The following is a 15336-nucleotide window of genomic DNA, read 5'->3' as shown; positions in this document are numbered from 1 at the left end:
TAGCAAGCATCAAGGAAAAAGAATTTTCAACTTTACTTTTCGTTCTTCTTCTTCTTGCGTTTGAGGCCGCCACAGATCACGTTGTTACATCCAGGCGCAGCAGCCAATGGATTGTGTATTCATCGAGCGTTGTTAGGTCCACATGTCTATCTTGTGGTCGGTATACAGTACATTGATAGATAATGTGGTGTGCAGTTTGAACATCTGAGCCACACGCACAAGATGGTGAGTCGGCGAAGCCCCACTGGAACATGTTGCTGCTAAAACGGCCCACTCCAGACCGTAGGCGATTGAGCTTCACCCATTCCTTCCCGGGTAGTTCTGCTCCAGGTGGGGTGTTGGTATTGGGAAGGATTGTGAATTGGGTGAAAGTGAAAGTTTCCGGGAAAGGAAGTTTCAACTTAGAAAGTAATTGAATCAAATAAGTCAAAATTAAGCTTCAAATGGTTTTATTTTGCTGGATGCTCTTGTAAACAACATAGAAACACTTTTGTTAGCCAGAAGAATCCATTGCGTTTGCATTCTTTCACATTATTTTTTTTGCAAGCATCATATGGCTGTCTGAAAATGTACGCAGAACTGCAAGAATCGCATTTAACAAAAAACTTTATTAACTGGGATGTTAAACTTAATTCTTGGACCACAACACAAAAACCGGTGTACATTTTAATGGCGCCACGATATGTCAGACCGAAGACTAGTGAAAGTAGAACTGGATACATTTAAAGCCTGAATGAAGCAATGGCAGGCAAGGTTTCCGCAACCTGAATCTTATTCTAACTACCAAGTTCATTTTTTATGTTCGTTTAACATCTCAGGATGTCTTCACAAAAGTGGATTTTGCATGGATTTGCTAGCCGTGATACAGCTGTTTATTTTGATGGATTTTTGTTGCTTTGCCCGTCTGGCCTAGAGGCATTATGACCGTTCAATTTTCGTGTATATTATGCTTTATCGTAAATGTTTGGTTTTAAATTAGTTTTAATCGGCCTAAGAGTTCAAACGGATTTAATTTATACACGCTTACTACTCAGCTTGCAAAATCAGGGTCAAATGTGCTATATTAACGTAATCTTTAGTCTGTTTAAGGTATCAGTATTTGTTTTGCGGAGTAAGTTAGGTTATTTCAATTCTCATACCTCCGAGTCCAGAGGATAATTAAGGAACACGGAAGATTAATGAATCTTGCGAACTCTTGATCATCCTACCTTAGCTAGTCAACAATGAAAATTTATTTAGCAAAATTAGTCTCTCCAACGTTGATTCAACGTAAAAAAACAATTTTGTGAACTAGGGACTTGAGTAAACTCACTATAATAACGCTTTCCCGTCTTCTTAAGGTCTCAATCTGTGGCAACAATATAAGGTAGACAATTTGCGGTATTTTGATGGTCTTGACTTGTTGACGTGTTACTACAAACAAGAAAATTGAAATATTTTGGCCACATGATTCGCAATAAATCTATTCAAAGACAACTACTAGAAGGAAAAATGAACGGCAAACAAAATAGGGGCAGACCACCAAGAATTTGGACTAATGATATTGAAGACTGGTCAGGACTTAATTACAAAACTGCAGTAGAAAAATCTCACAACAGAGAAACTTGGCGTCTCATTGCCTCCAACCCTCGACGAGAGGAAGGAACTTAATGATGATGATGATAATGATGACTTGTTACGTTGATTTTACATATTTAGTTGAGCATTGAACCAGAATAGAGGTTAAGAAACATCAGCATCTACATCATTACTTGTTGATAAAAATGATGCCATTCCAAGTGAGTGAGATGTTTTTATGCTTGGCAATACCAAGAAGGATACGTCTTAATAAAGCCTATAACAGGCAACTCCGAGTTCGATGATAAATTAGTTTTAATTATTTCGTTTTGATCGGGCACCCCGTGAAAAGTGTATTTTTACATCAATCCAATATTACTTGACATTGAATTACGTTTCGTTTTCTGGGTGGGCATTCCAAAATGCTGATTTCATGACACAAACCTAGCTCGACAGTTGAATGAATGAAACAGTAAAGAATACTTTCTTTTAAAATAAACTTTGCTTCATTTCCAACTGTCTTTTATGAAGCAATGTTGCTTTTTTTTGTGACATAATAATGTTTCAAAAAATCTTGATCAAGACTGCTCCTAGACTTTAGTTTGGTTAAGCTCAGTTATTACTGTAGTAGCTTCATCATCATCATTAAGTTCCTTCCTCTCGTCGAGGGTTGGAGGCAATGATACGTCAAGTTTCTCTGTCGTGAGATTTTTCTACTGCAGTTTTGTAATTTAGTCCTGACCAGTTTTCAATATCATTAGTCCAAATTCTTGGTGGTCTGCCCCTATTATTAGTAACTTAAGTGCTAAGAAAAGTTGATAAAGATTGACTTTCTGCAACACTAAATCCTGGGATGTGAAGGCAAATGTAGTGAAAATTGTTCTCAGTTCACCATCTTCCCACATCTCAGAGAATGAAGACTTTGTAAGGCCAACCAAGAATAATCCAGATACTGGTACAGAGCCTTGAAGAAGGCAGTCCCATAGCGATTTAACGCCGAAGATGTTTCCAAATTAATCAGATACGCCTCTCTAGCCTAGAGTATGGTAGAATAAGATAATGAGCATTGTTGATGGTAGTACTTTCGTGTGGTATTTTTACTCCGTACGAAACTACTACTATCGACAGTGATCGTTATCTTAAATCTATCCATAGGAGGATAGAATATATTGATGACAATTTAAATTCCTCGCTATATATTTGTATTTTTAAGCAAAAGCTGATACCACAGTTCAAAACCTTTTCTATTTGCAGATCCATTGCCAGAAGTGGTTCATGTACCTATCGACAAGTAAGTAAATTTGAAGATTACGAAATCTCAACATGCAGAGTAGACTTGTAGCAGTTTTTGATTGCTAGATGTAGTTAAAACTCAAAGCAGTTAAAGGTTTTGACAACATTTCTTTACACTATCAATTTTAATGGCTTAGTATACCTCTCTGGGAATTGTCTTTAAAAATTAAAACTGCCAAGATTGATTTCCTACACAACCTTTTTCTGCAAAGTAATCTTTTTTTAACGTCTGCAAACGTTAAATCAATGCAAAAAGGACTGATTTAAGGACTACATTTTTTGGGAACAAATTGCTTCTATCATATCATGGGTGTTGTGTAAGTCCTTTTCTCAGGTTTGCACAAGTCTGGTATATAGGTTGAGCTTGCTACACATAGGCTCAAAAATTCCGAAAACTTTTTTATATTTTGGTCTAAACTTTAGTAATGAATTAATTTTGCAAAGCATTGGTGATGATTACATTTTCAATAACATCTAACGGTGCGATTTTTGTATTTACTAGAGATCTGTTGAAAGGTAAATGCCAAATTTACGCGGGTTTCGTTTGTAAGGAATTTCTAGATGGGGAGTATGTCTATCTGGAGTCCTTTCAAGATCAGCCTTCGATGGAGCAAAAACTTAGTGTAGCTCTCAAAATTATCAGTGAGTAACAAGTTTACTTCTATTTGAAATGCACTGTAGTTTTTCAACGATTTTGCCAAAATTTGGTCCTTATTTGAAGTTTTATTGCCCACCATGGGTGGCTTAAACCTAAACATTGTTACGCCTCCATACCTTTATAGCTTTATTTATCTGAAAACAATTTATTTTAAAACAAAAAATGCAAGTTTTTGTTGATTTTTGAAAAAAAGAGGGAGTTGCATCTCAAACATTTGCCGGGTTTTCGCACAAAGGAAGAGAAAGATTCAAAAGGATCCAAACTAACCTATATGAGTACAACAAGTGAAAATAAAAAGATCAGTAGCAAACCAATCGACATCAACTTTCTTTCGCTACACTGAAGAAATCACTGAAATTGAAACAGTTGGCCTTTTTCTGCAGCTAGCAGTTAGTAACGCTTTATCAGGCATTTTCTTTCATATCATAAAAAAGAGTTGTGAAGAAATGTAATTTTCGCTTTTTTGTTTCTATTTATTGAACCTTTATTGATTTGTCTTCTCGAATTGGCAGCTAAAACTGGTGATATTTCTGCAAGATGTGCAAGTTACACGAAAGCTGCTTTCTGCCATTATGTTTTCCCGCTTTGTGACATGAAGGAGGAGGGTGTCGTGCCAGAATACCCAAAAGCTCTTCGCCTTTGTCAAGAAGACTGCGACCTGCTCAAGCACGACATCTGCCGGAAAGAGTTTTTTCAGCAAAATTCCGACCCGTTCATTTCGGTAAGTTTTATTCGATAAAACAGAAGCTTTTTTGAAAAATAAGACGAGATCCCCCTAAAAAAAAAGCTTGCTTACCTAATTCACGTCTTCTCGGCCTTTTTGCTTCGAAATAGACAATACCAAGCTTGAAATTCCGAAAGTTGGTGCATACTCGGCCTAATTAACTTCAATGTAAATTTGTAATTTGTTGCTGGAAAATTTGTTTTTCTGCCTGGACCACGTGACCTATTTTCAGAACATACGTCACAGCGTTTGCATTTGATCGAAATGAAAACTTGAAACAGATCTTGTTTTGATTCCTATTAAGATCTAGTGACTGTGTGTTGGAAAAACATTTGAATTCAGGGCTGCATGAGGTGCTGATTCGACGACTTTACTTGCATCCAATTGTTGTGTAAAATACATTGTGCTGTACACAATTGCTACGTGTGTTGACATAATTAACGCAAAACGAAGTGATACTGTACTTTTACTATAGAAGTTATTTAATATTAGAATTTCTATAAAACAGCTTTTTATTCAATATATAATAACCAAATAACCAAAAAATGTGCATTTTAGAGCATGGTTGATGAGGCGGATTGCTCTGCTCTTCCTCCCACAACCGTAACGGAGCCCAATTGCAAAGGCATTGGGCTCACTAGTGTCTTGAACCGCCAACACAATTGCTACAACGACAGTGGAGAGTCTTACAAAGGAACACTAAGCGTTACCATCAACGGACAGACGTGTCAGAGCTGGCCGACTCACATGCTGTTCAATGTAAGTGATGCTTTATGAAATAATTTCTTGCGTCTTTCAGGCGACTGCAAACGAGGCCACCACAAGATGTTGATAATAATAACCAGCTTAATTTGTTTCCGGCGATTCGTCAGTCAACTCGACTAGATTTCTCAAGGTGCTGCAAGCAAGTAAAAACTTCCTGTTCTGTAATGCTTTGTTATTGTTGTTTTCGTTTAAGCTTGTAAGGTCAAAGGTTGATTCTTTTACCACCCTAAGTTGCCGATGTGTCTCGAGCTACACCGAAAAGTGACTTAGTCTCATCATCTCAGACACGCCGCTATTCCGCTCCACTTCTAGTTGAAGGGTGTTAAGATGCTTTTGAATGTTAAGTTAGGATGTGACATGACTGAATCGACTCTACATCTTGAGTACCTCGTGAAGAAAGTTTAGATTTTCTCAGCATAATCCAATGAAAACAAGCCTCTTAATCTGATAGTTTGTTTCTGTAGGTAGCGTACTGGTTTAGACTTCCGTGGTTCTAAAGGATTTGAGTACATTCTACGTAGTTTTTTTATCGCTTGTCGTCTCTGACGTGTAACTATTCTTGCAATTTTCTCATCAGTTGAGGTTTTCCAGTAACCCACGCGTTTTGTTAACTTTGTGGAAGCTGGTTCACCCCATTGACAATTTCCTTAACCAATTACCATAGTCAAGCTTCAACAACCTCGTTCTTTGTTATACCTAATGATGTACATCATGTATGTACATCATATACAAAAAATGTACCTAATGGTTTTTTTTTCTCAGTATCCGCAACTTTCTGGGGGACATAACTTCTGTAGAAATCCTGGTGGAAGTGAAGATGCTCCATGGTGCTTCACTAACAAAGATAAAACCGTTAAAGGAATCTGCCAAGTTCCTCTGTGTAGTAAGTGATTGGTACATTGTGATGCTGTTTTTGTAATCGTATTCTATCAGTATTTGTAATTGATCGATTACTGATATTATTATTTGCAAAGCGGCTGCATAGCCGAGTGGTGATATCCCTGGCATGGCACTGGAAAGAGCGCCGGTTCGACACCGCTCATGAGCATGCATTTGTGCGTGTTTGGTAGGACACTTAAAAACTTGCCTGAAGGTGGACACGAAGATTGGCTTCCTTGCCTTCCCCGTCCACATAACCCAAATTTTCAATCATCGATCACAAGTGTAAATATGAGAAAAAGCGCAATCGATTGAGTTTTGCTTTTACCAGCATGATCGTTGTTAGTAGTATTATACATTGTGAAGATGATAAAAAATATTTGTGACTTAAAGTTTTCTTTTCTGCTGTGACAATTCCTCACGAATACAACGCTAATGTGACATCCTTGCGGCAATGGTGCTCAGAGTATGAAGATTTAAATTAATTCAAGAAAAAAACAAAGATGTTGATTTTGTATCTACTTTCAAGCATGGCAGTTATTGTCTTACCAAGGAATATACGCGTGCTTTTGGCAGGTGTCGAACTGACGCCCATCCAGACATCGTACGGCTCTTTCACCAAACATCGTGCGGCCGTGCGTTAAACCACAAAGCCCACATAAATTATATAATAATGATAAAAACAGGGATATCGGAGATAAAAATAACATAAAAACACATCTAATTAAACGCATTCGATATAATGTGTACTAATCCTTGCGGTGATGTCGCAGAAAAAATTAAATCTTTTTGCAAGAAGAGGAGACTTTTAACTCTGAACTTCACAATGTTGATATCAAAACAAGAATACGTGGTATTTTGACGTTGTACCACGTACCAAGAATACCTTTGTTATGTTTTGAGATTAATTAAAGGGAGAAGTAGCTCCTGTAATGTGTAAGTGATCGGAGAAAATGAATTTGAGTCGTTCTTGTGCTTATAATTATTTTTCATCTTAGGCTTCAAGAAGGAATCTAATCCTGACCTGATAATGATACTGATCCCTGCTGTAAGTGTGCCTATTCTTCTTGGATGCTTTGTCCTTGTCTTCTGCTTTGCTTGCAAGAAAAAGAAAGATAAAAACGTAAAACACACCAAAGGAATCAAAATGGAAGAAAAGGCAACTCTCTCAGCAAAAAAAGTAAATATCATTATCTATAAACGCGTTTAAAACGCTTAAGTTTGGACGCATCCACATTAGATCATTCACTGATTAAGAAGTTAAATTTCCGGGTATGTTTTTTTCCGTTTGCACCATCCGTAGTCCGCTGATCAGAATCGTCGATTATTGACTTACCAATAAACTTTGCACAAACTGATTCTTGATTAATCAATATAAAACGTTTGCTTAATCGACCGCTTAAAATATGTGCTGTTAGTGCCCTTAGACTGCAACGGTATTTCTAAATAATCAAGCTTTGTTTTGATGATCTGACCAGACTGTTTTAATTTAGGATTCTTCGTTACTTTGTTTATGTTTATTATTCGAATCGACTGAGTGAGTGGTATTAACTTTTCACTGACTGACATAATCAGCTAAGGTAAAAGCTTTTGTGGCTAAAAACGTTTCTTTCTTCAAACCAATACTGAAGTTGTTTTTTTGCAATAATTTTTTGTGCATCATGTAATTTAAACATGGTTGTTTGTATAATAGCTTCAGATACTTCAAATATCTGATTCAATAAAATGATATACCCGGAAAACATTTTCAATTTAGTAAAGTTCCAACCTACAGTAAGCTCTAGGCTGATTTTGATCTTTTTTTTGTGTACTGAAAGCCCATGGCATGCACTTTTATGTTTAAGTAGTATTGGTTCATGTTACAAAATTTAATGACCAAAATTTTGTCTGCAGGCTAAAGTTCCAGAACTTAGTTCCAATGTCGTTCATGTGATTGGTGAGTTGGGGGATGGAAAGTTTGGAAAAGTTTTCAAATCACGAATACTCAGCAATCTTCATTATTGTCCTAACCAACCGGTGAGGCTACATTCGAACTAGCAGAGATAATATTTAGTTATTGCAAGATGTTTGAGATGCTGTTGCATTTTTTAAAAATACTTTCAGAGAGAAACTTGTTCAGTTAAGTTAAAATTACTTTGCAAAGATAATAATTTTATTTCTTCCCTTAAGGACATAATTTTACAAAATTTGTGAGACGAAAGATTCAAAAGCGACTAAGCTTATTTTGAAAGTTGGCGTGCAACAGCCAGGCAAAGTGAGATGGAAAAACTTACTTACAATAGGGTAAATAGATAGATTTAAAGCATACCCTGGTTTAAACTCCTCCTCTCATTACAGGTAGCGATGAAAACTCTCACAGAAAGAGCAACGCCTTCCCAAGTGCACGACTTTCAAAGAGAAATGGAAACATTCTCTGCTCTACAGCATCCTAATGTCGCATGCATGAAGGTAATGTACATGAATACACCAGCAGTGAATATTTTAAGGGACCGATTAAGCTAACCGTCTGATTAGCTAATTGAAAATTAGTTTGTGCGACTTTAATCGGGGAATCAGTAATCAGGCAATTACGTCTAGCAAATGGGGAAAGAATAGACCGTGGCATAAGCTGATTAATCGGTGATTGATCTGTTGTTGATAAATGCAACTCAATTGCTTGTCCGAATAAACCAACGAGACTTTAAAAAATACATGGCGCATTTTTCTACTTCTCCTGGCCTCGAAAATAATTTCTCATAATTCATAATTTACTGACGATGGTTTCTAATGAATTTATTGATGATTTCTATTAATATCATCGACTATGTCTTTCAGGCTGTGGTTGTCCAACCTTCGCTGAAGTGCATGATATTCGAGTACACAGATGGCGTGGACTTGCACGAATATCTCGTAATGCACTCACCCCAGGCGGACTTCGCTAAACCTCCAAGTAGTGGAAGCAGCCACGCCTCCACTATTATTGACCACGCCGATTTTGTTCGAATTGGAATTCAGGTACAAGCTGACAAAATTAGATTTTAGTTGTTAGATGTTGGGAACATTTTGCAGCTTCTCTGTCGGTCGGTTACCAGCAACTTGAAGACAACACCACCCCTATCATGCCATCATCACACTTTTGAGCTTTTCAGGATTTACAGCGCTTGTTTTACAACAATGAGAGTTTTAGAAAAAATATTATTACAGCAGTTTGAATTTTTATTTTACTTTAGGAATTAAATTGCGATACCTGTAACACTAGTGATAAGACCCCAAACTCGGCCAATCTCGATAAGCGGCCCTGCGTCAAGAGCCTCTACAAGTATGCAAAACTACCAGGAATAACCAATCAAGGCTTTGTCAGTCTGAGGATAAAGATTCAAAACCAAACCACTGTGTTAACCAGGGTTGGAAGTAACGACTAGTTGTCACTATTCGATAGCGTTATTCGTTGCTTTCTGAATATCGAATGCTTACACCCATTCCTTTTAAAAATAAATATCGAATGCGCGTTATTCATTGCTTTTTTATGCAAGCAACGAAGTCATTATTCGTTTTTCACTAATCGATATTTAGGAGAACTGCTGAATCATTTTTTGTTGTTCACTTACTTCGTCGTCAAAACGAATTTACGAGATTTAGTTTTCGGATTACTATCCCACCTATAGTCCCCTTCCGGTTTTCGAACTTTAAAGGATCAAGGAAAAGTTTGCGGCAACACAGTTCAGAAAAACCATGCAAGTGAGCGTCGTTAACGATGTTGCCAACCTTGCGGTTTTCCCGCGAGTTTGGGCTTGTTTTTTTTTCGAGTTTGCGGGTTGCTTGTTTTTGGGCTTGTTTTTTGGCCAGTTGAACATTTTTTTGACTAATTTTTGACACTGACATTGCGAGGTTTTTATTGTAGTCAACATTGTAGGCTATCTCTTCTTTTCAAGATAATTATTGCTTGGAATGGCGTAAACAAATGTCAGTCTTGAAATAAACGTGATGTAGCCTATGGACTATAAAGGTTGTACATGTATTGAAAATTTTAAACTGCTAAACTGCGTGCTTTATGCTAATTGCTAGCCTATTGGTTGCAAATTTAGCATCGATCGCATAACTTTTATTTGAATAAGATTCCAAAATTTTGTCGAGTTACATAGGCTAACTGTTAGCAAAACTTTTTTGTTTACCTCGTGTTAAAATTTGTCTGTCTTCGCCGATTTCATTAGATTACATCATTGCGTTTTTGTACTCTGGTTATTCTTCAAATTACTGATTAATTTATTTGTAGTGTCTGGAATGAATAATAATTTCCACAATGGTGGCAGCAGTGTGCCGAGTGGTTAGCGCGTTGGGCTCGCAGTCGAGAGCCTGCATGTTCGACTCCAGCCACCCGCACTTGCTGTTGTTTCTCTGGGCAAGAAACTTTACGATAATTGCCTCTTCCCAGTGATCGATTTCGAGTAATGGGTAGTAGGCTACCAAATTTAAGTCATAGGCTAAATAGAGTAGACAACCGGAAACAGACACTGCAGTCGGCTGTAGCGTGGGTCAGGTGTACGTCGGAAGGCATACACCGATGCATAGCGCTCAAGTACGCTTTCCCGCAATGCAGGATAAAGATAATAAAACAAAACAAATATTTGCTATTCAAATCTTGTGTTCGCTAATTTCGGGCGAAGAAGATTTATAATTTGCTGTAAACTTGTTAAAACTTTTGATAGCTTTCGATTTTCGCGTCTCATGATTAGTGCACTGCAAGCCACTGCATAATAGGCTACTGTTGGTCTTATCGTCTGATATGTCATTTTACTCATGAGTCATGAGGATTTCGCTTTTATTTAATGCCGTTATAACCTTTTTGTGAAATATGGAAATGAGTAAGAATTAAACAATAAGTTATATTTTTGTTATTTCTAAAGTTAAACTGGTAGTTTTGTTTCATCTGTGCTGTTAGTAATTATTTATTATTTTTATTTTAATTATTTTTAGTAATTGCTATTTGTTGCTTTTTAAGTATCGAAAGCGGAAAGTCATTGCTTTTTTGGGCCCTATCGAATAGTGAAATAGTCATTGCTTTTTGACTAACGACTTCCAACCCTGGTGTTAACCATCGGTATTTTGTGCATACTTTTACATACACAGTTTTTACTGTGTACGCTTTTGTACTCAGTAAATGCAATCATCTACAAGTGAACTCACTACATAGAAAGAAAAAAAACTATCCAGGAGAGAAATCCAAGTAAACATGCACTTTTTGGTTTCGATGCAAATGGTTTTTTTGTCGTATCCAGGCTTACACCTGGTGGTTGAAGATTTGGATTAAGTGAACGGGAAGGCAAGGAAGCCAATCTTCGTGTCCACCTTCAGGCATGCCTTTAAGTGTCCTGCCAAAGACAATGCAAATTGGTGATTTCGTTCTTCGAACATTCAACAAACTTTCATTTGATAGGTCGCCGCTGGTATGGAATATTTGTCAACTCACAACTTTATTCACCGAGATCTGGCAGCTCGTAATGTGTTGGTTTGTGGAAACATGGATTTAAAAATTTGTAACTTGGGAGTTGTCAGAGATTCGTATCTATCCAGTTACTACAGATCGCCACAAGGGGGTCAGATGCTCCCAATCAGGTAAGAAATTATGCTAATATCTTACAATTCTGTTACTTTCTTGAATTAGACTGTAATCTAATGAGACGTGGTTGTCATACTGCAGTTATGAAAAAATATATTGAAGAAACTCATTTGTGGTTTTAGATGGATGGCTCCAGAATCGTTGCAAAGTTGGCAGTTTTCGGACAAGAGCGCAGTTTGGTCGTTCGGTGTTTTACTTTGGGAGATGTTCAGTTACGGGTTACAACCTTACTGTGGATACAGTAACCACGAAGTATTGGACATGATATCTCGTCGACAGCTCCTTACCTGTCCAGACCAGTGTCCGGCCAAGATGTACTCACTGATCCACGAGTGTTGGTCTTCACAAGCTAACCTCAGACCTCAGTTCAAAGTGAGCACAGCTGAGACAGCAAAGACAACGTTTTGTTGAAGTTTTATGCTTTTCTAGTTGTTTCCTATTTGTATTATTTAGCTGAATAAGGCAATGTTTGTTTTTAGATTAAACGCATTAAAATTTCATTGCTTTTTATTCACATTTCCTTCTTGCTTTACACTCTGCATTGAGGAAATAGATGAATAGTAGTATTGCAATAATATATTGCCCTTCTATATTATGCTGAGACATCTGTCTGGTAAATGGTATTGACTTGTAAATAATAATCGATTGCAGTAGACATAGTGCTTTGTAGAGCTCAAGTGTTGTTATTATAAATTTTCCACATACTAAAAGTTGTTTGTTATTTATTTTTTAATTATTATTTTTAATTGATTTCATAGCATGATAAAAATTGTGCTGAAGATTTATTTGATTGTTTACATCTTCAGGTGTCGTCATTCATAACTTTATGGATCTTTTTAGGACATCCATGCTAAACTAGTCGGATGGGAAGGCAGGAACACGACGCGTATGACATCACAACTGGCGCAGGGGATTCACCGACAACTAAACAACGTGATGAGAGATGGGAGTAGCAATCAATACGTCACGTACAACGCACAGCAGCGTGGACCAATGTGAGGATACAAGTAGGCTACATATTTGTTTTGTAAATAATTGTAATAGAAATAACAGTAACCTACTCGGAACTTAGTCGCAACGCGACCAAATGCATCTTCACTGACTTAGCACCGCATGAGGTACAACAATGTCAACAGACTTCATTGCAAAACATTTTGCGCTTGCTATAAACTTCAGCTGCGTAGAAAAATCGTTTTCTATTAAAGTCTTCACGTTCAGCAAAAAACGTCATCAACTCGGCTACCAGGTTACCAGAGTGGCCGCGTCCATGCGAGTTCATTCCTTGGAAGGCACGTGTTTCTATATATCATTCTATCGCGGGTTGAGGGATATTCAAATGACATATGACATATGTTTGGTATCTACATTTTGGGCTCTTTATTTTTTGATTAGATTAACCAGGCGTTCCAACCATTTTGCACATATGACCAATTTTCTTGCTTTTATTTTCCATATAGCAGCAAATATGACATTTGATGTAAACTTAGCCTGTGCAACTCAACATGAAGATTCTGACACTTTTTTTGGACATGATATGATTAGAGCAGCCCCTTAAGTAATATGAGTATGTTTCCATTCAGAAGAACTGCAAAAGTTGAGGTTACTTACTGTATGTACATACAAACTAAATTTGACCGAAAAATGTATAAAAATAAACAAAATATAAAATCATGATTTACTGAAATTTTACACCAATCTGTTTCTTTTGGCAGTCTAACAGAATACAAGAAATGATTTTCGACTTGCTTGTTTACCAGACTAGCCACCTTGCCTTAAGTAGAAATATAAATTATTAAATAAAGCGGCCGCTTGACTCGGAAGTCCCTTCATTGCCTCCTTATCGTTGTATGCTAATTTACTGTTTATTTTTTTGCGCTTTGAGCCTTTGACCTTATTGTTCGTGCAATGACAAATAAACAGTTTCTTGTCTTATCTAATGACCACTTATTTTTCCTTCAGCGCTGATAGCATGGATCGCAATATTCCTCCACAAAGTTATCCTAATCTTCCACCTCCAGAATTTTCTCCGCCTAGGATGCAAAACCAAAGTCCAAGGTTGTACCAAGGGGGAACAACAACACCCACTTCTGGACAAAGCGGGAGTAACAATTTTCAACCGCAGTTCCATGGAGGACAAGGAAACCAACATCTCATCCCGTCTTCTCATCCAGGGATGAACTATCCAACTCAGCATCAAAACTGCCCATCATACAGTAGTGCTCCAAGCAGAAGTAGTGGAAGTGTTGTTTCTTCTGATTATAACCATCATCCACCTCTTAGAGTAAATAATTTGAGCTCTCATCCAGAAGTTGAAGAACCATCTAGTGCTCAGTATCCTCCTCCTTTGCCTCCACAAACGTATCTTCAACATCCAGAAAGAAATTTACCAGCAGAGAAAAGCTATCCAGACAATAACTCAAGTCAGCTAACCTCTCCTCGGATGTACGTGAATATTGATAATGATGCGGAGTTTAAAGCAGAGGCTGGTAGAAATCCTCCAAACTCAAGACATTCCAGAACAGGCAGCGGGATGCGACCTGACCAGCAAATGCCATTATCGCTTTATCAAGGACAGGAAAATAATTTCGAAAACGGCAATCAATCTCCAAGTAGGGGAAAACCCGGTCTTGCTCCTAAACCACCCTCATATTACAACGGTGGTTCATATCACCAAAATAATCCTGACCCAAATTTTGGCAATGGTCTTGACAATTCCAATCCTCAAGACTTAAAGAAGAACACGATTCAGGAGATAAACGGAAAAGCGAAATCGTGTGATTCGGGACTTCCAAGTGACGACATTGACAGTGAAGTGATTGACAGTCACAGACCACTTTTGCCTGAAAAAGGAAAGAACTCCATGACCAGACCCACTAACAAAACCTCTTTACTTGTCCCCTCAGCTTGTTCGTCTATTTCTGGATCAACACAAGCTACCGCTGATACTCGCGTGTCAAGTTAATTTTTCAAAACAAAAAGAATTCCGTTTATTTTCATCAGAAAGACGCAATGATTCAACAAGAGTCACTTTGGAGATGCTCTTTGGTTTTGAGGAGACTGTTGAACTCAGTTATCGAGCTGATGTGCTTTACCGTTTTTTGAAGCGTTTTTGGGCAAGCGCGAGCTATGTTTTTATATTCGTCTGATTTTTACTCCTTCGTTTATCGTTGGGGAACAGGGATCAGTTTACGAATTCAAGATCTATGTTTTCAAGTCTCAGTAACATTTAAGAAAAGATTCTGGTTTTTCTGCATTTGAAGTACTGTATTTTGATCGTGCTTTTTGCCTCGTAATCGTTGAAGATTTTTAAGGTTGACCTAGGCCTGACTGTTTTTTTTACTGTTTTTTAAGTCTCGTTCGAAATTCGTTTAGTTTAATGAGCAATGTTGCAAATATAAAGTCATTATTTTCCACAAAAATTCTGAATTAATCCCTGCAACAAAACCAACATTGCAGTTGTAACAAGAAAGTGGCAACTTTGCCATAAATTTATCGTCAATAAATGTAAAAACAAACGCATAAAATTGAAAATAATTGAGCTTTTTACAATACTTTATAAATTTATACATTGCATTAATTTTTCTGCCAAAATGCTTTTTAGTGATGAGTTTTATATTATTCGCTGTATTGATTACTATTTTTTTGTAATAGAACTGCTGCTTTTGGTTTAGACCAATGTTTCTGCGTTGTGGTTTAAGATATTCGTTACATGAAATTTAAATACATCCATTTTGAGCAATGCATTTTGATGATCCGGGTTTGAAAAAAACACATGTCAATTTCATGGCAATGTCTTCAACCAACCAACTACATTTCAAAACTGTACAAATAACATCAAGATTATGCAGCTGACAGAAGAAGCTT

At 37.2% G+C, this 15336-nt stretch overlaps 1 protein-coding gene across 1 annotated transcript in view; it reads left to right on the top strand.

Moving 5' to 3' along the window:
- LOC145770275 (tyrosine-protein kinase transmembrane receptor ROR2-like) overlaps positions 1-15224 on the top strand; it is a 31701-nt gene extending 16477 nt beyond the window's left edge. Inside the window, exons 6-18 of the mRNA XM_082581871.1 lie at positions 2812-2848; positions 3353-3492; positions 4021-4229; positions 4791-4991; positions 5760-5880; positions 6875-7056; positions 7770-7892; positions 8214-8324; positions 8691-8870; positions 11290-11468; positions 11595-11844; positions 12313-12467; positions 13432-15224. Coding sequence (XP_082437997.1) covers positions 2812-2848; positions 3353-3492; positions 4021-4229; positions 4791-4991; positions 5760-5880; positions 6875-7056; positions 7770-7892; positions 8214-8324; positions 8691-8870; positions 11290-11468; positions 11595-11844; positions 12313-12467; positions 13432-14434 — 2891 coding nt within the window. The 3' untranslated portion in view covers positions 14435-15224. The remainder of the gene's footprint in view (positions 1-2811; positions 2849-3352; positions 3493-4020; positions 4230-4790; positions 4992-5759; positions 5881-6874; positions 7057-7769; positions 7893-8213; positions 8325-8690; positions 8871-11289; positions 11469-11594; positions 11845-12312; positions 12468-13431) is intronic.
- The last annotated feature ends 112 nt before the right edge of the window (positions 15225-15336 follow it).

The sequence above is a fragment of the Aplidium turbinatum genome, chromosome 5 (genome assembly GCF_918807975.1).
Source record: "Aplidium turbinatum chromosome 5, kaAplTurb1.1, whole genome shotgun sequence".
Taxonomy (NCBI): Eukaryota; Metazoa; Chordata; class Ascidiacea; order Aplousobranchia; family Polyclinidae; genus Aplidium; species Aplidium turbinatum.
The sequence above is the reverse complement of the archived record's forward strand: the minus strand, read 5'-3'. Positions and strand labels throughout refer to the sequence as shown.